At 42.7% G+C, this 26,341-nt stretch overlaps 1 protein-coding gene across 2 annotated transcripts in view; it reads left to right on the forward strand.

The window, feature by feature from the left end:
- Positions 1 to 26,341, forward strand: part of PACRG (PARK2 co-regulated) — a 538,852-nt gene that overhangs the window by 481,990 nt on the left and 30,521 nt on the right. Inside the window, exon 6 of one of the 2 annotated variants that reach the window (XM_012646804.1) lies at positions 21,692 to 21,784. The exons of the other annotated variant lie outside the window; for it this stretch is intronic. Within the exon in view, the coding sequence (XP_012502258.1) occupies positions 21,692 to 21,784 (93 nt within the window). The remainder of the gene's footprint in view (positions 1 to 21,691; positions 21,785 to 26,341) is intronic. 2 annotated transcript variants of the gene reach the window in all.

Raw genomic sequence — 26,341 nt, forward strand, 5'->3', positions numbered from 1 at the left:
GATGACACATTCTCCTTCCCCATATGCGGTTCCCACCACAGGAAATGTCAATGGCAAAGCCCCTGGAACAGATCCTCCAGGACCACCACTTTTGTGAATAATTGGTGGCCTTCTTCCAAGCGGCCATAAGGTGATAGACACGTTTTTCTAATCAACGCATTGTCCGTTGCAGGAAACAACAGTTGCACCATTTTTGTTAGCTTACGATGAATCTATCCATCTTGTACAATTAAATGATAAGCAATGAAGCAACACAAAATTCTGATAAATAAGAACAGAGACAACAAAACAACAGAGTGCCCACTTAATGGCTCCACCAGAATGTGCCGTAGGTTGAATTTGCATTATAACCATTGAAAAATAGGAGATGTTTTTTGCCCACTGATTGCCTGGTAATGAGACAGAATGGAACAATGCTTGGCTGTAAATGAGTTAGCAGCTGAAATGCTCAGGGGCCTCGTGCACAGCGATTCTGCTCCTCCACGCTCTGCTTCTGCGCAGAGTTGGGGGAAAGCATTGCATTTTGCCATCTTTTAAAATTATGCATATTGAGAAAGAACTGGGATAATGAAGCCTTTATTGAGAATTTCTGAAATGTTACCTCTGCACTTTTGAGGTTGTTGCGTATTCTGTAGGCCATGAGAAAACATCCATGACCTCATGAAACACAATGATCCGGTATTTTAGTGGACCCTAAACTGGTTTGCTAATATTCAATCAAAATCTTTGGCAGCCTAAGTAGAAGAAACATTGGTTTCCTGTGGGTCCTCATTTCTAACGAATACCTTGGCTACACTGTTAGTTTGTAGTCATTGTCCTCCTCCTGCTTCTCTGGCCATGGTTCATGGGGGCAGCAACAGAAGGGTGGGTGTGAATAATCCCCGTTGCTGCTCCGTTCTCTGTCGCTGTGCTTAGGGCCTCCACAGGGGACATGAAGGCCAAATACAAGTGGCAGCTCATTATTGGTATGTAATGCAAAAAAAAGTAAATATATGATATTTGGCTCAGACACCTAAGATCTAACCACTGAAAAATAAGAATGGGGTTGTCATCATAGTTATTCCTATTGGAGACAGTAAAAGCTGAGCTGGAGCCTTCATAATTTACTAGCTGAGTGACCTTGGGTAATTTATTTAACCTTTGGATGCTTCTTAATGGAATAATAATAATGTCAACTCTTATTGTTACCATATTATTAAACTGATGATGATTTAAGGAAACAAGGCATATACCTGGTCTGAGCCACCGCTAAGCAGAGTGTCTCCTCACAGTAAATCCTCCGTAACTGTTTTAGTATAATAATTAGTGTTGCTTTCTGTCATTACTTCTCCAAACCGCAAAGTGCTCCTGTTTGTGTTTGAGTTTCCTCACTTCCTCACAGTGATCCACGGGACTTGGGCTGTGCCCCGTCTCACCCACCAAGAACCAGAGCTCAGAGAAGGGCTCGGCAGCGCGCTGAAGGCCTTGCTCGCGTGGGCGCAGAGCCCCCTGCCGCGCTTCGCAAACGTTCTGTCCCTTACTGACTATTCCACGGCAGGTCCTGATGGCCGGCCGTGTGCCAGTTACTCATTGCCAGGGCATCGATCTCTGGACGAGGCAGACAAAGGCCCTGCCTTCATGGAGTGCAGTCGAGCGGCAGGAGAGACACACAGAGAGGAAACAAATCAATGAGCAGTCAATTTCAGACAGCGGTGCCTGCTGGGAAGAGAATACAAGACAGAAAGGGGCCAGAGAGTGGCCAGGTGTGGGCGGAGCTCTAATTAAGGAGGTGACACTTGAGGTGAGCACTGAGTGCGACCAGAGCCCACCTGAGAAGCCCAGAGGCAAGCATGTGCAGGCGGGGCAGAAGCAAGTGGCACTTTGGAGGAAACGCCAGAGGCAGTGTAGTGAGAGGCTGGGGACGTGTAGGGGACATGTGGGAGATGCGCCTGGAACTGGAGAAGTGGGAGAAGAGAGGGTGCCAGGGAGAAGAGAAAGGGCTCTCTTCTGGGGGAGACAGACCTAACTGGGCTGTTGAATGGGTGAGCCTGGCACTCAAGGTCAGCACAGGGCTGGAGACACTTTCAAAAAATGACATTAGCCTGTGGATTTCGGGCATTTCAAGAGGTCTGGACCTCATGAAGTATATTAAACTCAGAGGGTGTCTGTGCACAGCAGACGAGTTGCTGAAACCCAAGGTATATCTTAGCATTTTTTTAAAGCTTCCAAGTACCCTGAAGAAATCTTTTGTGCTAGCATTTCATCGTTAGTAATTGTGTAAATAAATATTCTTTTAGTTTCTCATAACACAGGGGACAGCAAATAAGGAGATAAAAGATGGTTATAGTCATGGAGAAATAAAGGTGCAGTGTTAGGGCAAGGCAGGTGTGCCTGGGAGGGCCGGGAGGAGCTGCTGGAGCCAGGGCAGCTGTGGGCGGTGACAAGGGCTGTCCCGCCTGCTCCCCATACATGGTCTGGCCACTACGGCACCCCAGCGCGCGGGGGTGGGGACTAGGAACCACTGGCCCCACGAGGACCTTCCAGAGGTATCACTGGTGTAACTAAGGTCATGCTTTTCATTCTTCCAGATCTTCTTTTTTTCAAATACATTTTATTATGTTCATATGAAGTTTGCAACGTGAGGTTACAGGATACATGTAGATAGTAAAATGGGTACTATAGTGAAGAAAATTAACAAATCTATCATCTCACACAGTTCCTTTTGTTGTGAAAAGAGCGGCTAAAATCTACTTATTTAAGAAAAATCTCCAACGCAATTTTATTAACTACATAGTCCTCACGTTGCGCTTTCGATCTCTAGACTTGTTCATCCCACCCCTCCACTGCCTGCGCCCTCTGACCAGCGTCTCCCCGCTTCCTCCCGGTTCCCTCCTGCCCCTGGTAACCACTGCTTTATGCTTTCTCTGTATATCGGACCTTTTTTCTTCTTTTTTTTGGTTTCACACATAAGTGGGATCATGCAGTATTTTTCTTTCTGTGTCTGGCTTATTTTACTTAGCGCAATATCGTCCAGACTCATCTATGTTGGGGCAAATGGCAAGATCTCCTTCTTTAAAGCTTAATGATATTTCACGACACAGGCAGTCCCCAGGCCACAGATGATACGTGTTCTGAGAACATCTTTAAGTCGGATTTGTATGTAACTCGGACCCCTAATGAACAGCACATATATAGTGGTAATGATAATAATAACAACACTATGATGGCTCCTATGTGGTAATAATAATACAGTGCAATGCTGTAATAATAATACCACCCCATACTGTAATAATAAGTTACAGAAACTATTGCGCTCTTTCCTTTAATTCAAAAAAAACCAAACTCACACGAAAAGTTTAGACAGGAGATAGGAGGGATCAGCTAATGTTTCGTCAGTGTGTTGCACACTGGAAGGGGCATCTTTGAGGCGAGAAGGCAGCTGACGTTGACGGGAGATGATGGAGACGGTGCTGGAGAGGCTGGGGCGGGAGCTGGGGAACCAGGGCTTGGGTCTGGTGCTGGACGAGGGATCTCACCACTGAAGTCTGTTTCTTGAAAAAGGTATCCAGGTTGTCTGAACAGCCTTTTTCTGTTTTTCACCATAAACGGCCTCATAGCAGCTGACGTTCTCTCTAACTGCACGCTAAACCTTTGTAAACCGCTCAGTGTTGGGATCCCGCTCCTCAAGCTCAGCAAATCCTGCTTCGGTGAGACAGCGGCTTCAGCTCAGTCTTTTGTCACTAACTTTCTTGGCTCTGGATCTTCTGATTCCTCGTGTTCTTGTGTTTCTATCTGTTGCTTCTCGATCTATCTGTGAGACTGATGCTGCACCAACAAACTGCCTGCGCCATGTGGGTTTGTTTACATGCGGGGAGAAACTAGTTCCCGAATTATTAATTTAATTATTTAATTATAAACTGTCCATATGGGGAGTTTGGGAGCCCGTTCCTAAGTGGACAGCAAGCCGGGAGTCGAGTTGTCTGGGGACTGCGCGCGCGCGTGTGTGTGTGTGTGTGTATGTGTGTGTGCGCGCGTGTTACACACCGCATTTTCTTTATCCACTCATCTGTCGATGGATACTACTCAGGTTGATTCCGTACCGGCTACGGTGAACAATGCTGGGTGGACATGGGAGTCCAGATATCTTTATGAGCTGCTGATGTCATCTCATTTCCTTTGGACATGTACCCAGAAGAGGGATTTCGTATGGTAGTTCTATTTTTAATTATTTTAATTTCTTTAGGAACCTCCGTACTGTTTTCCATAATGGCTGTACCAATCTACATTCCCACTGCCTTCTAGAACTTCTTGATTCACTTACTATAAGTGGACCTTGTTAACACTTTATCCACTCTTTGGCTTTCTCTCATGAGTTTATTTTTTCAGTAAAAAACTGAAGGACTTGGATTGTATAGCTGTTTAGCCTCAGGTATTCCAAAATCTAAAGCAATCAACCAGATTAATTCCTTAAAAATAAATGACATGATAAAAGAATAGGATGTCACCAAAGACCCGTTTGCAAAGTGCAGCTAGGGCCATCACACAGATAGGCCACCGTGTAGATTGTATTACCGTTATCTTTCTGCTCCTGAGTTTTGGCTGAGAGATTGTTACCTAGATGTTCTATCTTTCAAATTGCCCACCAGTTTATCTACTAATGGGCAATTCACCAGAGCTGCCCTCAAACATTCATGTAGACGTGTTTAACCTGTTGGCAAGAAGCAAGTGTAATTGGGAAAGGGTTTGACCCCTCACAGAACAAAAAACAAACTATATGACGTATAGATGCCACGCTACAATCTTGAGCAGGCGTTAAAAGCAGCCTGGGTCCCAAAGGAAGTGGTGAGTGAGTTTTGAAGCTATAGGAGTGAGCAAATCGTGACAGAGAATTATGTCCTGTGATATCGTGTGCGTCTGTGTGTATGGCGGGAGGTTAAGTGTGTGTAAGTGTTTATGTGTATGTGGGGAAGAGGTTAGTGTGTGTGTGTGTGTGTGTGTGTTTCTTCTCTATTACCAGTTTGGCCTATTCAGATTTCAAAAGCTACAAAAAATAAGATGCTAAAGAAATAAGAAAATGTGAAAAACAGATGACCTCTCATGATATTTCTAAGAAATATAATTTTATTAATAAAATCAAATTGGTTGGAGTACAAAGCATTGTAAAGTTTCAGAACAAATTGAAATTTTTAAAATTTCAGGACAAATGTCTAAATGTCTGTCTAAAAGTTAGAGGATTTTGGAGGTAGGATGGAAATTAGAGATTGTCCATCCAAACCCTCTTATTTTACAGGACAGGAAACTGAGGCCTGAAGAGTGTACCCGTGTGGTGCCCGGTCGCCCAGCGAGGTGGTAGTCAGGTCTGACCTGGAATGATCCTTCTCCATCTCTTGGCCCAGAATCCTAACCACGCTCCCTATTTATAAATATAATGCATGTTTTCAGGGTCAGAGTAATATTAGAAGAGATTAAATCACACGAAACTATCTTCCCTCACCAGGTGTCCTCTGAAGCCTGTAATTCTACTATTAGATAATCACTCCTTGGGCAAACGCATCTCTGAGCTGGTCTGGTCCTCAGATGGGAGTGGCCCTCCAGCAGCTGGGCACTCTGAGCTCTGCGAGGGTGAGGGCGGGCTCAGGGTGGCCGCCGTGGGGGCGGCAGGCAAACCTCCAGCCCCCTGGACGCTTTCAGGCCGGCGAGGAAAGGCCAGGAGAAAAAGAAAGGCGTCAGGGAGGGCGGGAGGGCGGTGCCGGCCATTGCCCCTGCCTCCTCGCGGGGACAGCGCTGCCTCTCCATCACTGGCGGGGACAGCAGCACTTTCAGCATCGCAGGTGGTAAACTTAAAACGCAACAACTTCGTAAAAAACATCTCGCTCATCATGTCATATTTTTTTATCTTAAAACTGACATCAGATGTTTTAGGCAGCTGCTTTGGAAGGAATTTTCTGTTGATTGCAAGCGTCTGAAGCCTCGTGAATGACAGGAACTGCGTGCCTGGGAGAGGAAGGGGCTGAGGCACGGGGAGGAGGGCAGGAAGGGAGGGAGGCTCTGAAACTGTTTCTCGCCTTAGGAAGAAGGCACAGCAGTAAAACATGCAGCCCCTTTAGGTAGAACTCTAAATTCCACCCTCAAAAACACCCCAACAAACAGGTCCGTTGTTACTTGTTTCGCTGTGAGTCATGGACGCAGCCGCTGTCAGGCAGCGCAGAGCTGTGCCCTCAGCACATAGTCGGGCTCCCCCGCTCCCGGGGGGCGCGGACGGGCTCAGAGCTGAGTTCGCTCTGCCCCTCAAGGGCACTGTCCGGGGAGTCCAGCTCAGCCTCAGTATCCCGCAACTGATCTAAGGGGGACGATGGCAGCAATAACGAGGCCATTCCAGGCCCCTCACCGTGCAGCGGGGCAGAAACTTTGCCACTCTGCCCACTCCACCCTCAGGCCAGCAGGACGTGAGGGGAGAAAACCAGTTCCAGCCGCACCGCAGGCTGGCTTGGCCTGCACCTGCTGAGGTTTTCAAGGCATGGACCGTAACGGCAGAGGTGACCGTCCGCCTCCCTCTCCTCCTGGTGCCTCCCCATTAACTTAATACCTTCTCTTTCTAATCAGCTATTTAATTACACAAACAGTGGTCTTTCTAAAGCAGGCTTTCCATTACACGGGAGACCTGGGCTTATGCAGCACATAAAAGTTAATTGAAAAGTTAATAAGTTAACTTGGACTTAGACCCATCATTGACCTGGGAACAAGAAGGACCCCCATCCAGGGCAACACTCAACAAAAATAGCACCTCTCCTAAGACTGGATTTTACCTTCCTGCAGCATTCCATGCTATTCAAGTAGAATTGTTAGCATAGCCTGGGAGGCTCAGGAAAGGAGAGCCCAAATAAGGAGGAGGAAGGGGCTGTACGTAGTCCAGATACGCAAAGCCGGAACCAGGCCTCAGAGACCCATCTGGCCAGGCTTGGTGTCAAGGCGTATTGCAAGGGCTTCCAGGCAGGCGACCTGAATCCAGGTACCTTCGATGCCCAGGAGGTGGCTGATGGGCAGGGGCCACTCAGGTGTTTGCCTATAAACCACCGCACAGGGTCCTCCAGGCCCAGGCGAGGTCTGGGCAGTGGGCGGGAATGCAGCCTCCAACTGAGGGGCAGACACGATGGCAGACAGTCAGGCAGACAACCAGGGACGAAGAGGGACCTGGGACTTGGGGGCAACCCAAATGCCTGGGAATTATTTGCAGTAACAACGGGTCCTGACTCTTATTGGAAGCAAGAGGGCACTGACTGTATAAAAATTTTAATTTTTAAATAGCAGAATCTATCGCTATTAGCTTTGTAGATTCCCCAATTGCTTTCATTCTTTAAAAGTTATTATCCTTCCAGAGAATCATGTACTATTGTACTTTCTGCTAATTTTTCTATGAATTTTTAAACATATTTGACTTTAATCTTCTTTCAGTACACAGGATAGGATGTGTATCTAAAATTAATTTTTCTCTAATGTGCTGTATCTCAAAATCGTATATTAATTAATCTTTCCCTACTGTTTTGTAATGCTTGCTTTATTGTATATTAAATTCTGACTCATAATTCTGTCTGTTTGATTCATTCAACAAACGCATGCTGAGTCCTCCCCACGTGCCGGGCTCTACTCCGGGTGCTAGAGATGCAACGCTGAGCGGCCCAGCTGAAATATCTGCACTGGCAGAGCGATCTTGTTGGAGCAGACGATATAAACAAAGAAATAAATAAACTATATAATCTATCAGAGGGCGATACGTTTTATGAAGAAAACTAAAACAAAGAAAGAAAATAGAGAATTCCAGCCAGCATGGGTGAGGGGCAATTTGAAATTTGGTGGTTAGAGAAGACCTTGACAAGAAGCGGACATTGACGAGGGCATCATCAAAGGGATGATGGATGTGTGAGGGAAGCGTGCGCACAGAAAGCATGTGCAAAGGCCCCGAGGAGGCAGCACGTCTGGTGCATTCAGAGAGGCCTGTGCGGCCAGAGCAGAATGGAGGGAGGGAGTGGCAGGAGACGAGAGGCGAGGGGGTCGGCAGCCCGAGAGACTCACCCGCAAGGACGTGACGGTTATTCTGAGTGAGATGGTGTATGTGTTTCCCAGGGATGCCAAAATGTACTACCACAGCTTGGCTTAAAATAACAGGAAATGTATCCTCTCACAGTTAAGGAGGCCAAAATTCCAAAATGAAAGTGTCAGCTGTGTTGGTTCCTTCTGGAAGCTCTGAGCGAGGGCTTATTCCATACCTTTCTTCTGGCAGCTGCAGGCAATCTTGGAGTTCCTTGGCTTGTGGACACATGGCTCCTATCTCCGCATCCATCTTCATGTGGTCTTCTCTTGTGTGTGTCTCTCCATGTCTTTCCCTTGTCTGTCTCTTATAAGGACACGGGTCATTGGATTTAGCGCCCACCCTAAGTCCAGGATGATCTCATATCAAGACCCTTAACTGCATCTGCAAAGACCCTATTTCCAAATAAGGTCACACATACACAGGTGTGTGGATCAGGACTGGGACATACCTTTTGGGGAGACATAATTCAGCCCCCCACAGATTGGAAATCACTGGAGGGTCTGTGAACACAAGAGTGAAATGATCTGATCTGTTTTAAAGGGCTCACTCTGGCCGCTGTGTGGACACAGGTAAGAAGGTCAAGGCAGAAGCAGAGAGACCAGTTGAGAGACCATCCCGGCCATCCGGGCTCGAAATGACACCCGTGGTAGAGGTGACAGTTGTGTAACAGGTTGATTCTGATCCCTTAGTCAGTTCCACTGATTTACGTTGTTATTTTTCACAACTACCAAAGTATTTTAATTGTTCTGTCTCTTTGTTTTTCAATATCTGATCAAGTTAATCCTCCCTTTGTCCTCTTCCTAGTTAGATTATATAAATCTATTACTCTGCTTTACACAGTATTTTGTCTTCTCCTTCAGGAATACTGCATACACTGAAGTTTATGAATACACTGATTGATTGCCGTCGGTTTATTCAAGTCTTTAATTGTCTTCTTAAAGGTTTTCTAAAACTTTTTTATAACAACAATATATGCTTATCAGCAAGGGTTCTCATGGAAAAGGGTTGATATTGTGGATAGGATCTGTATTTTTCTTACATTGGTGACTATTGATAATTGACAAGTCTTAATTTTGGTGTGTTTATTTTAGAGCTGATATTTTATTGAATCATTTTATTAAATATGATTATTTTTGCTGATTCCTCTGCATATTCTGATTTTCCTTTATAAGTGAGAATAATTATTTTTTTCTCTCTTTCCGTTATTATACCTCTCTATTTTTTCAAGTCTCATTGCATTAACTACAGTTTTTAATACTATTAAGGAATCAGTCTTGTTCCAATTTTTAAACGGAATTCTATTCTTCTATCCATTAAGCATAATATGGGTTCTTATTTTCCACAATTTTTATCATGGTAAAAAAGTACACTCTATTTTTAATATTTCAATATTTTTAGCAAACTTATTAAATGTTATCAGTTGTCTTTTAGACATGTCATTTACTTTAATTTAACCTCTCGATGTTGTGTATTTTATTAGTAAGTGCTCCTATGTTGAATTTCCTGCATTATAGTGTATATCTTCCAAGAGACTCCTTTATATTGGCTTAGAGAAAGATGTCAACGTGTTAGTTTTTGCATTTCTTTGGTTCTTTTTATAATTGGGTATCTTCTTGCTTTGGGTGACATCCTCATTAAAATCAATATTTTCACATTACAGTATTCATAATAATTATGCCACCTTGGGAGAGGGTCTTGGAGAACTGCCTACCAATAATTTTTATTAACACTCCTGGAAAAATCACTAGCTTTCTGTATCAACATCATTACGATAAAAAGTATTTGTGAAAAGCCTTTAATAATCACTACTGCTTTGATGTGATACAGAATAGTTCTCATCCCCTAGGAACTAACACCACCACCACCAACAACTCACAGATTGTAGGTAGCATCGTATTATACAGTTCATAAATCGTCCCCACAGAGATGCTCACAGGGCAGCAGGGTGAGGTCCAGTTTTACAAATGAGGAATCTGAAACTGACATGATCAGGAATTGACATAAGGCCACCTACACAAGCAACAGAGGTAGAGACAGACCCTGAACTCAGGTGTCCCGATCCCAGCCCCTTGTCAATGGGCCACTGACTCACCACCCGGCAGCCGCCAGTATTAAACGAAAGCATGAGAGGACACTATGTTTTATAGTAAGAATACAACAGTAGTTTCTTTGGGGGGAGACAGAAGAGGGGTCTTCTGGAAGTCCTATGCTTCCCAAACCTCTTGCTCCTTTGACAACCAGGCCAGCTAGCTGTGTCATCCTGTGTCCCTCCTGACCCGTGTCACCTGCTGACCTCCTCAGCCACTGAACCATACTGATCTCAGCAGCTGGCCCAGAGCTGCTTCTCCATCTCAGTTCCTCATCATCCAACACGACCCCAATATCCCCATAGAGGGACAACTCCTCCCACTTCCTTGATCTGTTCAACTCTGCTGGTCATTTTGACATTGCCTCAGCCACCCAGACCTTGTGAGGACCTCACCTCTGAGATTTTAAACTCTGACATCCCTCTCTGACCATAATTTTGTATCCTTCCACCACTCTGCAATCCACCCTCCCAGCTGTACCCCTCGCCTGCTCTTTTCCTGTGCTGTCCTAATCTATGCACCCTGTCCTGGCCTCTGTCCCTCCCCTCCCCAGGCTGGGTTGGTCACCGGAACTGAACCGGGCCTCCCATCCACCTGCCCCCTACTCTGTTCTCAGGGGTGAGGGACGAGGGGAGGGCAGTGCAGCTGGAGAAGGAGAACCAGAACTCTCTGCGGTGCTTTGCCATGCCTCAGGCCTGTCCTCCGAGCACACGCAGGGTTCCAGGGTGGGCAGAGGGTGTGCCTGCGCCTTCCTGATGGAGGTGCTCCCTCGGGACGCTCGAGAGCCCTCTGACCGCTCCAAGCCCAGCCCTTGGTTTATCTTTGGTGCCTCCAGATCAGACTGCAGCCCGCCCTCCTTTGCAATCTCATCTCCCTTCCCTTCCTCTGTAGAGTCACTTCCTCTGTGGCATTGCCCCGGCTCAGGTGCTGCCCTGGGGTGGGCTCTGCCGCGGTCTCGCGTGGTCTTTTGCCAACCCCGCCGCTTCCTTCCCGGCTGTGGGAGCGCTCAGCTCCCACGTTGGCCCACATTGGTGTGGTCCCTTCTAGGCTGCAGAGCCTGTGCACAAAGAACAAAGGCCAGTTGTCTCCAACTCTGCAATTATTCCAAGTTCAGTCTTTAAAGCGCAGAGATTTTTCTGCCTCATCTACCCACAGCTCAGCAACTGTATTTCCACACCTATTGTTATTCTATTTCTGTTCCTAATTGCTATTATAGAAAACCGTGCCTAGCTGAAGCTTCGGGAGTTGCCAATCTGTGGGCTCCCTTCAGATGTAAATGTGTTATGCAAATGTCTTCCGAGGCTGGGAGTGGGATCCTGTGGTCTTCACGGGGTGGAGACTGGGAAAGAATCCTGCCGGGATGCTGGGGAACAGAGACTGGCCACTGCCCTCCTTATGTAAATGCTCGCTGTTCTGAGATGGCTTCCTGTCTCCAACTTCCTCTCCCACTCTGCAGCTGAATTTAAAATACTTGCTACAAAATGCTGCTTCTTGGGGACACTGCCGCTTACCCTTTCATGTTTGCTCCCTTTGGGGACACAAACATGTTGGCCAGCTACGCTTCTCCCAGGGCCTCAGGGATCTGTGGGTAAGGTAGATGCTATTAGAATCTAGGGACCTCTTTTTTCATTTTTAAATGTGGAAAATCACCTACCTAAATAATGCACTGAAATGGACCAGCAGTGTTGTTAGCAAAACCTTACAACATCAGAACTGGAGGACACCTTGCCATGCCAAGCAGAATTACAAGCCTTCGAAAAACAGCTACTGAATCAATATAAATGTTGTCTCTGCGGGAGTCACCTGTCCCATCCCCAGAGCTCCTTCGCTCCTCCCTGTGTCTTCCAAAAGCCTGGCCCTGTACCCCAGGCTGCCTCCCGCTGCGCCAGGCAGGCTCTTTGCACCCTCCTCTCCCTCCTTCCCGCCTCCAGCCTCCCATTATCACCGGCAGCGATTGGGTCCAAAGAAAGTTCTCAGCTTCTGCATTAATAAGCCCTCAAACCGGCAAGTGGCTAAGTACTTGAGTCAATATTTACCTGTGCCTGTCTTCTTAGACAGGACAGTCGGCCCTGCCTGTCCTCACGTTCCACACCTGTGGATTCCACCAGAAGAGGATGAAAAATATTCAGAAAAAAAATTGTATCTGTACTGAACATGTGCAGACTTTTTTCTTGTCATTGTTCCCTAAAGAATCCAGTATAATGATTATTTACACAGCAGTTACATTGCATTAGGTATTATAAGCAATCCAGAGACGATTTAAAGTGTACGAGGTGATTGCATAGGTTATATGCAAATACTACACCATTTCTTATCAGGAACTTGAGCAGCTGTGGATTTCGGTATCTGAGGGGGTCCTGGAACCAACCCCCCCATACCGAGGGACGAATATATTACTTTATTTACCTCCTTTGAGTTTATCAGTAGCTTCTGTATTCGATATTGTACCCAATTTTCCAAGATGTGAAAAAAAGTTACTGCAAATGTATAGACAAGTATTCTGTGCATTCTAAGACAAGTTCTAAAGTATATGAAAGGAGAGGAGCAAAACAGGAAATGCTGGAAAAACAACCCTCTCTGTGTATCTTTCGTTCGTCACACATGTTATTTAACATTCCCCGCAGCTCGGCTGTGCCATTCTGAGTTTCAGAGAAAGAAAGGGAAGCTAACTCTGCCCTGGAACATGGTTTATGTTCTAAACTGCTAAAAATACTGTCAAGTGCAATTAGCTTATTTAAGAGGCAGAGATTATGTCATTCTCTGCCTGCCTCGCAGGGTCACGGGGAGGTGGCAGGGTGGGGTAACACAGAGTCAAGAGCACCGTAGGAAGAAAGTCTCCATGTAAATTCAGGGTGGCTTTATAATTACCCACCGAGATCAGAATATCTGATCAAAGCGTATCACTCTGATCCACTCAGTTTCAACATGATCCCCTTTTTCTCAGATCTAATCATATGTCACAAATTGACACGTGTTTGTGAAAATGATCTGTGGCTCGTCTCAGTCACCCAGACGCTGCCATACGCCTGCCAATCATTCACTCCCCTTTGCTTATTTTCCTTGCAGACTTGCCTAATAAGTCATGTTTCTGCAACAGTCTCTAGCTACGGTACATCTTTCTCAGGAAAAAACGGATCACTGGCGTGCATAAAATACAACTTTGCCCAAAATTGTGAAAAATAAGTAAATTTCCCTACTAGACTCAAGACCCCGAGTTTGAACTTTAACTGCTGGAGCCGGGTATTCTGCTTGGGCAGGCCCTGCGAGGCCCTGCAGACCCGTGACTTGCGCTGGCATAGCAGCTGTGCCAAGGGCCGAGGAACCCTTTGCCGTCCCGAGAGCCCAGAAAGAATTCTGCAACTGTGTGTGAGCCAGCCGGATCTGGACAACTGACCTCACTCCTCAAGAAAGAAACATTAGCTTGCCCGAGGTGTCCGCACAGACTTGGTACATAGGTATAAGGATCCCATGGCGGCGGCTGCCTACGTGTCCCTGGCTCCCTGGCCGGCACGAACGGAGCATGTCGTGTGCCAGGGACCAGACCCCAGTCTGGAGAAAGCTACGGTGAAAGGTCGATCTATGCGGAAACCTGCCCCTGTTGCACACCCTTCTCATTCTGGCCACAGAAGCTCTTTCGATAGTCTCTCCTGCACAGGGAAGACCTCTGGGAAACTTTCTCACATCCGGCACAGTTTTCTCTGACAATATCTGGAACTAAAGACCCACAGTCAAGTTAAAAATGATATTCTCACTGAAACAATTTATGAGAAGCCCATTACCTCGCAATTTTATATTTGAACACAATTATGTTAATGTTATTAGTACATTACGAATGGTCCTAATATGATTATTGTTTTGTGTGTGTATTACAGGAAATTAATTTAAATGGATTTACATATTTTTTAGATAAAGGGCTCTGCTAACACGGATAAATAAGAAGGCTGACATTACTTTGAAAAAAAATAAACACTGAGAAAGGTTGTGACTTCATTTGTAATACTAACACAGCCATTATTGTGGTTTTTTGTTAATGTAAATATTTTGCAATTTCCAAAATGTTTTTCTTGTTTAAAGGAGCAACCCGAATTAATCTCCCCAGGCCCCGCCGACGTGCTTTTAGCACATTGTGTAGTTGAGGGAGTTGAGAGTCAAGGGAAGGAAACAGCTCATCGCAAATTATGCTCAGAGTCCAGACAGTGCCATATGCAAACTCATATTGCCTAGAACACAACTCCTACACTTAGGTCGACAGGGAATGTAGCTTTTTATGTTAAATCATTTGCAGTTCTAATTAAATAAGGGCGGGCCTCTGAAAACTCTCCTCCTCAGGGTTTCAGTGAAAGGGAACGCTTGTTTCTGCACTGGGCGAGGCAGGTCTCCATCTAACAGTCTGCCTTCAACGTCTGGGCTTGTCCAGAGGATGAGCTCGGTCTTCCTTCCCTTGGGCTGCTTGACGTTCATTGTGCACCTGCCCTGTGTCAGCCTGGGCTATGTCACTCTGCTGCTGGAGACCGAGCAGAAGCATGAAACAAGCTAGGAACATAAGACCGTGTGTGCACTTGGCCAGTGCAAAGAGTATGTGCCTGCTGAAGTCGTTCAAAGGTGACAGGTCACCAGGGATGGTCAGGACAGGCTGCCCAGAGGCAGGATCTGGGCTGTGCCTAGACAGAGATTCCTGGCAAGGAGCCACAGGGCGTCTGAGGTCAGGGGAGCTGCGGGCGCAACAGGCAGAGGCGCAATGTGCGCAGCATATTCAAGGTGAACGTAGAGATTCCGCTGGCTGGAAAATAGGGCGTGACGGTGAGATGGGGACAAATTGCAGATGACCTGTAGGCATATGGTGGGGGAGGGGAGGGTGCTACTGCCGGCTTTTAAACACCTGAAATTGACAAGGGAGAAGCTGCCTCTGCCAAAACCAATCTGGCAGCTGTGTGCAGAAAGAACTGGAGAAGGACAAAACAGGGAGTTAAGAAACAGGTCTTTCGCAAGTATCTAGGCCTAGGGTGATAAATGCCTCAACCACCTAGGAGTGATGGCCCCTGCCCCAGCCCAGGGACATTATCTAATCTGATAAACCGGTAAGCTTTGAATCGCAATTTTATGGTCATATGTACTAGTGATGGATGATTTACTTTTAAACTGAGAGTGCTCTGAGAACCAGTACTCTAACTCACTTGTCTATGTGTCTTCAGCTTGTAGTAAGTAGCAACTTCCCAACAAATGTTTGCTGAATGAATGTATGAATGAATGCGGGTGTATGTGAATGAATGGACTATGAAAAGGGTCTGCGGGAGATGATTCCCTAACTCATAGAGACTCTGATCCTGATAAGCTTACAGGAAGCTGCTGCTTGTGGGTTTGTCCTGGCCCCAGGCAGCTTGGTCACCTGTGCACAGGCCCCAGCGCCCGAGGCTGATGTGACAGGTATTTCGCTAGCACACTTCAGGAACGCACAGGCTTCTCTCTCCCCCAGTGAAGTAGAGGAGGATACTCTTTGGGCCCGCAGGTATTTGTTTTAATAGTCTGAAGACATGTGAGTAAACACAAAATGAAATGAGTATAATATTAATTCCTACCTTCGATGGTAGTTGTGAGGATTAAATGAGTTAATGTATATGAGTTATTTAGAGTAGTCACTGATATATAATAAGCACACAGTGTTAGCTATTGTCATTACTATTAATATTTTTATTATAACAAATTGCCCCCGATTAAACTCTAAATATTTCCATTCTAGGTGTAAGCTAAATAAAAATAATTTCTTAATTTCTTTCAACAGTGCAAACATTCTTACTTTCCCTTGAAACCACAGTTAATTTCCAAGTATCTAGTTGACACGTTGATCACTGAGGTTAAATATTACATCAGGATTTTATTTTAGTGATTTAAAAAAAAGAACACCTAAATTTTTATATTTAGCATTAACCATAATAGAATATTTCTCAATTCTGAATCAAAAATTAGTATCATAATATTTTGACTACTATACATTTCACTTCTGCAAATAATAATTTGATCTATAAATTTAAATGGATATTGGTGTATCTCCAATTATTTAGCATTAAAATCATTCTGTCATCACTTTCTAATTATCTTCTCATAAAAAAATAGTAATAGACCCATTCCTTAAAAGTCATTAGTGTTTAATTAAATTATTAGTTGTGTTCGATTGAAATAATTTAAAGCCATTGTAAAAAGAAATTCTTATCTGTTACTGGTGAATTTTTCTACCTATGCTATCGAGATGGCTGGAAACATCAATGACAGAGTTTGCGAGTGGGAAGTGGAAATGTATCCATTCTACTCTATCAGAACAGAGAAAAATGTATAAAACCAGAAACTCAATTTAGAGTTTAAAGATTATAGGCAAATATAATACTAGTAAACAGGATATCTTGTAAAGAGGAAATGAACTGTGGTTTAGGAATTTAATGAAATTTGAGAGGGGTAGTTTTAAGTTAATTTAGAAGTTTACCAACTTACTGATCAGCAAGAGGGTTTATATAAAATTATTTTTTTTCCATGGATCTGAATTTCCTGGCCAGTGTTGTTGGGACAGCAGTGGAACTTTAGGGAGATGAGTGGGACAATTGCGTGGTGGAAGTCGGAGAGGACAGGAAGGAGGTCCACGGGAGCCAAGCTCAAGGGGTGCGGCCTGGGGCCAGAGGTCAGGACAAGAACCAGCATCTCGGATCTGAGAGCATTCTGTAACCTCTACACTCTCACATGTTCATCTAATTTCCTTCTCCTTACTTTTTCCCTGACATTTACTGATCATTTACTCTGTGCAAGGCATAGCTGAGAGTTTTGCGTGTATTACCTGTCAATCTTCAAAACAGCCCCAGGAATTAAGTACTTCTGTGATGCTCATCTTACAGATGAGGAAACAGAAAGCCCAGAGAAGGTCATGACTTGCCCAGGCCTGACAGCCCGGCAGGGCTCGCATCCCAGCCGTTGGACTCCAGAGAGGAGTCCAGACTCGTGCAGTGTACTGTGGCACATCCTGCCTCTCCTGGGAGCTGCAAGGTTTGGGGACAGATCCCTCTCCCTGGCTGTGCCTGTTTTATGAGCATATTCCTCCTTCCTGCCCTAATTCACAATGACACCCTCCCCATACGGCTGAGCTTTAATGTAGAAAATGTCTGGGACATGTAAGGCTGCGTGCCCAGGACCTGGCCAGAGAACCAGGGGTGGGGCATGAAAGTAGAAAGACAGAGGAGGGGCCCAGGGAACTCAATGGCCAGGCCAGGAATGCTTGGAGAGGCAGCAAAGTACTCGGGATAAGTCACTGCAGGGAAACTGCGCTGTGTAGACTAAGCTCTTCCTGGAGAAGACTGGGCCACCTCGGTTGGCAGAACCCTTCAGCCATGAGAACATGGCTTCATCCCTGTGACCACAAATAACTGCCATGTCCCTCCATGAGCTGTCAGCTTCACTCTCAGGACAGTCCCACCAGTGAGAAATTGCAGCCTCTGAGTAGCTGAATGATTTATCTTGGCTCATTTACTGACCACATAACTACTGAATGTACTGAATGCCTACTACGTGCCAAGTACACAGCAGTTGTTTGGTCAAAAAATGAGCCAGCGTATGAGAAGAAATGGTTCCTTGCTTCTAAGTCCTGATTTTTTTAAGTAACGTATTTTTAAGATCATACATATCCAATGGGACCATAATATTTCACACCAGTTCTACCAAAAGCTACATTCGATTAATGAAAAACTTAAATCATCCGCCATTTAAAAGGTACAGTTTGTTCCTTTGAAGTACCCACCATAACTCAAATTTTATTAATGAAATATTACAGAGGACCTGCTTTAAAGGTTCGATTGAAAAGTAATTATTTTTATATATCAATTCTACTTATATGCGCAGATCTTCTAAACTGTTTTAAGATGTTTCGATAGTTTATTTTTAGAACATACATAAACCCCCTGCCATATTTAAACTATTTGCTCTGTGAGTAAAGGCTTGCTGAGCGAGTAAACTGCAACACACTCCCCAATTTCACACTCATGTAATCTGCCTTTCTCTTCCAACTTCTCACTTTCTGATGTTTCACATCTTTTCTTTATCGGAGAGAGAAGGCTAAGTAACATTCAGATCGGTTACTTTTACTCCTGGGTTACTTTTAATTCTGAGAAAAACTTATAAATAACAGATAAGATGTTGATATTTTCAATATGCACCTTTGGAAAATATTGAAATAATTTAAAAGAAATTAAACTTAGCTGAATTATATAAAAATTCAGCTTATTAATTTTAAGTGAATAAAATTTAACAGAAAAGCAAAAGTGAGTTATAGTTTGAAAATATCAAAATATAGTAGGAGGCAATCTAAACAACCTACAGTTTAAAATATCAAAAATGAAAATCTTTTATTTATACAATATAATTTATTACTTTACATTTCTGATACTGTAGTAGAAATATTTACTTTGCTTCTTTCATAAGAAAATACTAAAAGTTCAGTTTGCTGTTCATATTTTTTCTGACAGCTAAATCCTTCCCTCTTTTTTCAATTGTTTTATGGTCCTATCAGTATAACATCAGATTTGCCAATTTCACTCTAAATCTTTCGAGGTCATGGTTTTGCCTACTTTCATGTAATATTCATTTGGGTTTTATTTTTATCCACGCCTCCTTAAAAAGCAGAAAATTAGATTTGGATTGCTGTCATATTTCTCTTTCTTTAAATTTTCAAAACCCCTGGCTCCCTATGGCTTTTTTCTTGTACTTGTATTTCTCCTTTACCACGGAACCTAATATGTGTTTCCAGCCTGGGCAGACAGACCAAAATTATGTGCTTCTGATTTTTTTCTATTTTTGCCATTTAAAAGTTTTCAGACTACATTCAGCTTTCTAAAACAGACATCTCATGTGTCAAATGAATTAAAATATTTACTGATCTTTCCTAGTTCCTAGCAACAGCTAGTTGGAAATTTCAGTTTTTAAAAGATCCCATTGAGAATATCAACCCAAACTTAACTCCTTGAAGTAAACGTAATAAGAAACCTGCAGGATCTCTATGAAAGAAACCATATGAGGAATATATAAAAGATTTGAATAATTGAAGAGACATATCTTCCTGGTTGGAACAATTCATGTAGTGATTGTTGTCATTTTTGCCCATCCAGCACCTGGTAACGGGTGCTTAGTTCTTCTCTGGGAGACAATAGCATCGCCATTAATTCAATTAATTCGAGCAGTGTCTGTAGGGTAGGCCGAGGAGCCCTTCCCATCGCTGGCCAAGAGGCTAACATATGAACCAGGTTAGGCCAGCTGGGCTCCGCTGGGGGCTTGAAGCTTGATGAGGGTCTGAAGGATTGACAGTGTTTGGAGATGGTCCTTCTGGATGGCAGATCCTAGAGACAGTCCCTGGTTCATGCCACCTGTATCCCCCGAGCTTCACAAATTCCTGCCTCCTTTCTGAGACCTGGTTCTTCACTTTTCTCTTTGATTCTGTAAGCTACCTTCTACCTTTCCAATCAGTTCTCTTTATGTTCCCAGTTATCTAAATTTAGTTTCCATTTTTTGTGAGCAAAGAATTCAATGACTACAATTCAGTAAGGTTAAGATGCTCCACCCCGCCAAGTCAAGAAGCCAATGGGAAGATTTTATGGATCTTTTAAAAAGTGATTCAAACATTCATATGATGGAAAAAATGGGGTGAAAATCAAGTATTAAGCAAAGAAAAAAAGAACAGGCATTTGCTCTACTAGATATTAAAATACATTTAAAACAACAGTAACTAAAAACTTATGGTCCCAATAATAGCATAGATAGATCAGTGTAACAGAAATAAATCCAAGAATATATTAAAAGTATTTAACATTTTGTAAAAATTCCAAATCAGTGAGAAAATAAAGAATCATCTCATAAGAGGTGCAAGGTTAACAGGTTAACTCCCTGGGGAAAAAAATTATGAAATGATTGCTAAAATTTAAAAATACTAAGATGACTTAACCAAATAAATGTAAACATGAAGTGAAATCACTTTTTTAAAAGCCCGAATATAATATGGGAAAGTATAATATCAAAGAAAGAAGCCAGAAAAAGAAAAGATAGACTTGATTGCATAAAAATGAAAAAATTACCACAACTAAAAATAAAACACATACGATATGAGAGTGACTACGGGAGACCCTTGAACAATTCAGGGGTTGCGGCACCAACTCCCCTGCACGGCCCAAAATTTGAGTGTAATTTTTGACTCCCCCAAAACTTAACTACTAAAAACCTATTGCTGACCGGAAGCCTAACAAAACCAGTCAATTAACACATAGATAGACTGGTATCTGCTTATATTTTATGTATTCATTACATACTTTTTCCTAATTTTTTCAATATTTTTCTGGGCTACACAGTTTGTGTATTTTTTTCAAAATGTTGCAAATCAACCAAATTTTTTCCATTATACTGAAAAAAACCCTGACATAAGTGGATCCCCTGCAGTTCAAACCTGTGTCGTTCAAGGGTCAACTGTACTTCTCTAAAGTCTTCTCCAAAGAAAATACTATCAAACTTTTGAGTCATAGTTTGATGGGTCTTCCCAATTCATGTTTATAAAGGGATTTGCCTAGATCTTTTATGATTTTATTTTCATATTTAAATTGATTTGGAAATATCCTCTTATAAAGTGTAAGGCATGAATCCAAATCTGTTTTCCAGAAGGCTGCTCAGTTGTCATCGTTTATTAGATAACCCACATTTTAACTATTGATTTGAGGTGACATCTTTATATAGATTATTAAATTTATGTATGTATATGTTCCTATACATTTTAATATCTGGTAATTCTTATCCACCCCACACACCAATTGCTTATCTTTTTAAGAATGTTTCTAGCAATTGTTGCTTGTGTAGTGTAACAGGAAATTTGGGATCATATGGCTAGTTAAAATTTTAAAAACTTATTGGCATTTCTATTGGAATCTCTCTAAATTTAAAAATTAAGTAGAATTGACATCTTTCTGATGTTCAGTTTTTGGAATCCCAGAACATGCTATATCTTTCCATTTGTTCTTCTCTTATGGGTCCTTTAGTTGTGTTTTAAAGTTTCCTTCATATGGGTCGTGTAAAACTATTGAAGTCTGTATATTCATTTTCAACTCCACTTACTGAATCCTTTTGCTTATTCAGTTAATTCTCAGGTTTTCCAGGTGTAAAATATAAATCCTCTAAAAAGTGGTTATATTGCCTCCTCTTTTCCAATTTTTTACCTCAAATCTTTTTGTGTATAATGGCATTGACCATTATCTATAGTATAATGTTAAATATTGACTATGATGTTGGTGACAGTGGAACTTTAGTGGAAATACTTGTGGTATATCTCCATTAAGCATGGTGCTGGCTTTTGGACCAAGTTAAAATATGTATTTTGACTTATTAAGGAAGTATTTCACTCATTGTGTTCTGTTTTTATCAATAATGGCTGTGAATATTGTCCAGTGCTTTATAAACATCTGTGGATATGGTCATAATATTTTAGTTATTTGTTTATTGAAACAGAATCTCCATCTGTTGCCCTGGGTAGAGTGCAGTGGTGTCATCCTAGCTCACAGCAACCTCAAACTCCTGGGCTCAAGTGATCCTCCTGCCTCAGCCTCCCGAGTAGCTGAAACTACAGGCACATGCCACGACGCCAGGCTAATTTTTCCTTTTTTTCAGTAGAGACTAATTTTTCTATTTTTAATAGAGACGGAGTCTCACTCTTGCTCAGACTGCTCTGGAACTCCTGAGCTCAAGCGTCCTCCCGCCTTGGCCTCCCAGAGTGCTAGGATTATAGGCATGAGCCACCAAGCCCAGCTTCGGTCATACTATTTTTTACTTATATCCTTAATATTTGCTGTTCCCAACCCCCAGGCGTGGACTGATACCAGTCAGTCACCTGTGAGGAAACCGGGCTGCACAGCAGGAGGTGAGCGAGTTTATAGCCACTGGCCATCACTCGAATCACCGCATAAGCTCCGCCTCCTGTCAGATGAGAGGCGACATTAGATTCTCATAGGAGTGAGAACCCTACTGTAAACTGAGCATGCGAGGGGTCTAGGTTGTGAACTTCTTATGAGAAAATGCCTGATGGTCTGAGGTGGAGCTGAGGCGGTGATGCTAGCACTGGGGAGTGGCTGCAAATATAGATTATCATTAGCAGAGAGGTTTGACTGCACCATAAATGTAATGCGCTTGAATCATCCGGAAATCAACCCCTCTCTATGCCCCTGCTGTCTTCCATGACACTGGTCCCTGGTGCCAAAAAGGTTGGGGACCACTGCTTAATATGATAAATTTTATTTAGAATTCATAAAATTGAATCATCCTTACATTTCTGAAATAAACTGAAGTTTGGTAACGATGCATCATTCCTTTATAATGCTACCGAACTTAGTTTGCTAATATTTTATTTAAGGGTACTTCAATATTCAGAAGTGATATTGGTCTGTTGCTTACTTTCTCTATAATTTTTGTGTTTTGGTATCAATGTTATACTTCCCCCAGAGATTTTTTTTTTTTTTTCCATTTTTCACCCGAAGCTCTGGAAAAGGCACTGTATTTGTGGAATCGTCATGTCTTGGACCTGTGATTTTTTTTCTTTTTGATTAGTGGAGAGCAGTTTTTTGATAGCCTTCTATATTTCTCCCATAGAAATAAGTCTTTTAGATTTTCTCTATCTTCTGGGGTCAGTTTTGACAAATTACATTTTCCTAGAAATTTTTTCAATTCATCCAAATTTCAAATTTATGTACACAGAGTTGGACAAACTAATGTTCTGTGTTTCTTCGAATTCACTTCATTTTCTGTTACATTCTCTTTCCCTTTAATATTTCTTATTTGTATATTCTTTATTTTTTCTTGAGTAGACGAATCAACTTCTTCATTGATTGGCTTATATATTTTGTTGTTTTTTTTTTCCTTTCAAAAGCCATCTGTTGGATTCATTTTGTACTTCTGCTGTTTGGGTTTTCTAATTAATTTCATCTTTTACTTTTAAATATTTCTTCTGATTTAATTCCATTCATTTTGTTGCTCTTTTCCTTAACTTTTTGAGTTAGTTTAATCCTTTATCAATTCTTTATTTTAATTAGATAAAGATTTAAGGTAATGCATTTTTCTCTGAGCATTTTAGTGGTGTCTCATAGCTTCTGATATACGGTATTTTTTCTATTTATTTTGTAATTTTTTTATTTCCTCTTTGACCTGAAAGTTGTTTAAATAAAACCAAGATACTTGGTATTTACCTTTGCTCTGTTAAATATACTTATTTTTTTCCAGTATTTGAAATAGTTGCTTAAAATGCTATTCTTTAATCCCCAACTATCGCACGTGATGCAATCAGCAGATTAACTCCACTTCCCATCTTCTTCCCCCCTCCCCCCCCTTTTTTTTTGTTAGTTGCATCATTTCTACATTGAGAGAGCATTTAATATTTACATTGTTTTGCCACCCTAATCTCCACGTTGTTTTAGTCTTAGTTCTTCAGTGAAATACATTCAATACCGAGCACTGATCATTTTTGTCCTCTCTGGGTTTCCTGAGAATTGTCCTCTAGTCATTTTCTCATAAAGCGGAGAAACGATATTCCCCAAATGTCACATTTTTTCAAAACTGTTTGCCTTTAGACATTTTATTTGAAGAAGAGTCTTACTAGATCTAAAATCTCTGACATATTTTATTTCCTTTAGTTTATATAGGTATTTCTTTTGTCTTCTGACCTTGAAGGCAGCTGTGGAGAATTCTGTGACCAACAGAAGTTTTTCCCCTTTTAAGTCACTTGCTCTTTTTATCTGGCTGCTCAATTATTTTTCTTTATATTTAAAACTTAGTAACATAGGATATGTCTTGGCAAGATAACACAAAGGGTCAGATTCTCAAATCAGGCTCCCAAGAATCAGAGATCTGCCTCTTTATTAATAATTCAAAGGATAGAGATAACTGCAAGACACCGGGAGAGCATGAAGTCAAATGGGGTAGCTCCTGAGTCCTTCTTTGCTGCACTGCAATGCACTCTGTTTCCGACTGGACAAGCGAGGTCTCTAGGTTGCGTGCAGAGGGTATTGCTTTCCATCCCAAAACAGCACACCGTATAGTCCAATAACTGGCATTTTCCTCCAATACATGTGTCCTAGATTTGATATGGCCATTCCTTTCTCCTGTCCTTCCTTTCTCTCCAGTCATCCCCAGGATAGAGAGGATGGGGTACAGACCAGCTTCTAACCCTTTCATTCCTGCCTGGTGTTGATCATGCTGGTCGGTCAGTTTTCCCTGACCCACCGTATGCTCTTCCAATACGTCACTTGCTCTGGTCTGAATGTTTGTGTCCCTCCAAAATTTGTATGTTGAAACCTAATCTCCAATACAAAGCTTTAAGAAGTGGCACCTTTGGGAAGTGATTAGGTCGTGAGGGCTCTGACTTCATGAGGGGGATTAGTGCCTTATAAAAGAGGTTGAGGGAGGTCCTTTTGCTCTTCCGCCATATGAGGATACATAGAAGGCACCACGTGAGGAACAAACCCTCACCAGACACCGAATCTGCTGGTGCCTTGTCCTGGACTTCCCAGCCTCCAGAACTGTGAGCAATACATTCCTGTTGTTTACAAATGACCCAGTCTAAGGTACTTCAAACTGACTAAAAAATCAGTTCAAATCTTCTTTTATTGCAAGAACAATTTTTTAAATTAAATCTTTTAATATTTGTTCTGTTCCAGTGTATTTTCCTCTTCAGTAACTCCAATCATGCATGTCTTCTCTATCTCTCATTTTATCTTCAATCATTTTAAACTCCCTATTTCAATTTGATTTTGCTTGATTTTTATAATTTCTATTACCTGTGTCTTTACTGAGTTTTTCACAGCACTGTTATTCTTTTGCTCCTTTCAATTTGATCTTCATTTCTATGATTTTTTTCTTTTACTTCTTTCCTGAGTTCTTTCAACTGACTTTTCATTTCCTCCAGTTGTCTTGCTGTCTGTTCCCTGAGATCTTTCTTCAGCGTTGATTTCTTCATTCAGTTTATTTGTTTGTATTAATTAAGTTTTAATACTCGATCGGAGGTTTCATCATTCTTGGCAATTCATCTTGGTGAGTATGTGTGAATATCCTTTCTCTAATAAGTTTCACCACTCCTTCCCATATTTTCTTTTATAATATCAAGATGCTGCCTTTTATTTCAAATTCTTCACTCTCAAAAGAGTTGGATTTTCCAGTTAAATGAAAGAGCTTCCTTGAGAGAAGAGTGTCCACTCCACAAAGAAAGATTATTCTTGTTTTACTGAATTATCTAGTAAGAATTATTTTCTCTGCTTTCCAAAACCAAATCAGTCTGGGAGGTACATCTACCCTCGGCCTGCACTGCTCACCTTTGCCTCAGGGTCCGTTGCTCTGTCATGAGATTTGTCCTTTGCACCTGAAGTTCCTGAGTGACCTCCTCACCTCCTTGAAGTGGGGATTGAGCATCCTCTGAGGTCTGCCCCCGCAGGGCCAGGTGGCCCTTCATCACCATTTCCATTCTGCATCGTTTCTGTGCAATCTCCACCCTGTCCTCTCCTCATCTGTCAGCTCTTGTTGTGTGCGTGGGATGAAAGTTTCTCACATTAGGGGCTGAGCCTGTCACCTCCAGAAACTGTATTTCTGCTGCCATTTCCTGAGGTCTGCTTCCTTCATGCCATCCTCCTCTTTACTCCCACATTGGCCTCCACAGCCTGCTCCCAGTCATGGCTCTTCAGCTGGCCTCACCCATTTCAGCTAACAGTTTTTGAGTTCGCGCTGATTTCTCTGCACCGTGAGCTGAGGGGGTCATACTATGCGCTCCCCATGCTACACAGAGCCAGGCAGTGTGACGAGCAAAGGGGAATATTAAATGCATGCTAGCCTCAAGAAGCCTTCACTCCAAAGAAGATACCATCTACCACATGTTTTCTTAGTCAACTCTTACTGCCATAACAAAATACCATAGGTGGATGGCTGAAACAGCAGAAATTTATGATCTCACAGTCATGGAGATTGGAAGTCCAAGATCAAGGTTCCAGCCAATTCAGTATCTGGTGAGGGCTCTTTTGCCAGCTTGCAGATGGCTACCTTCTTGCTATGTCCTTACGTGGCCTTTCCATGTGCACAGGGAAAGAGAGAGCGTGAGCCCTCTAGTGTCTCCTTATAAGGACACTAGTCCTATTAGATCAAGGCCCCACCC

Source organism: Propithecus coquereli, unplaced genomic scaffold (assembly GCF_000956105.1).
Source record: "Propithecus coquereli isolate 6110/MARCELLA unplaced genomic scaffold, Pcoq_1.0 Scaffold25, whole genome shotgun sequence".
Taxonomy (NCBI): Eukaryota; Metazoa; Chordata; class Mammalia; order Primates; family Indriidae; genus Propithecus; species Propithecus coquereli.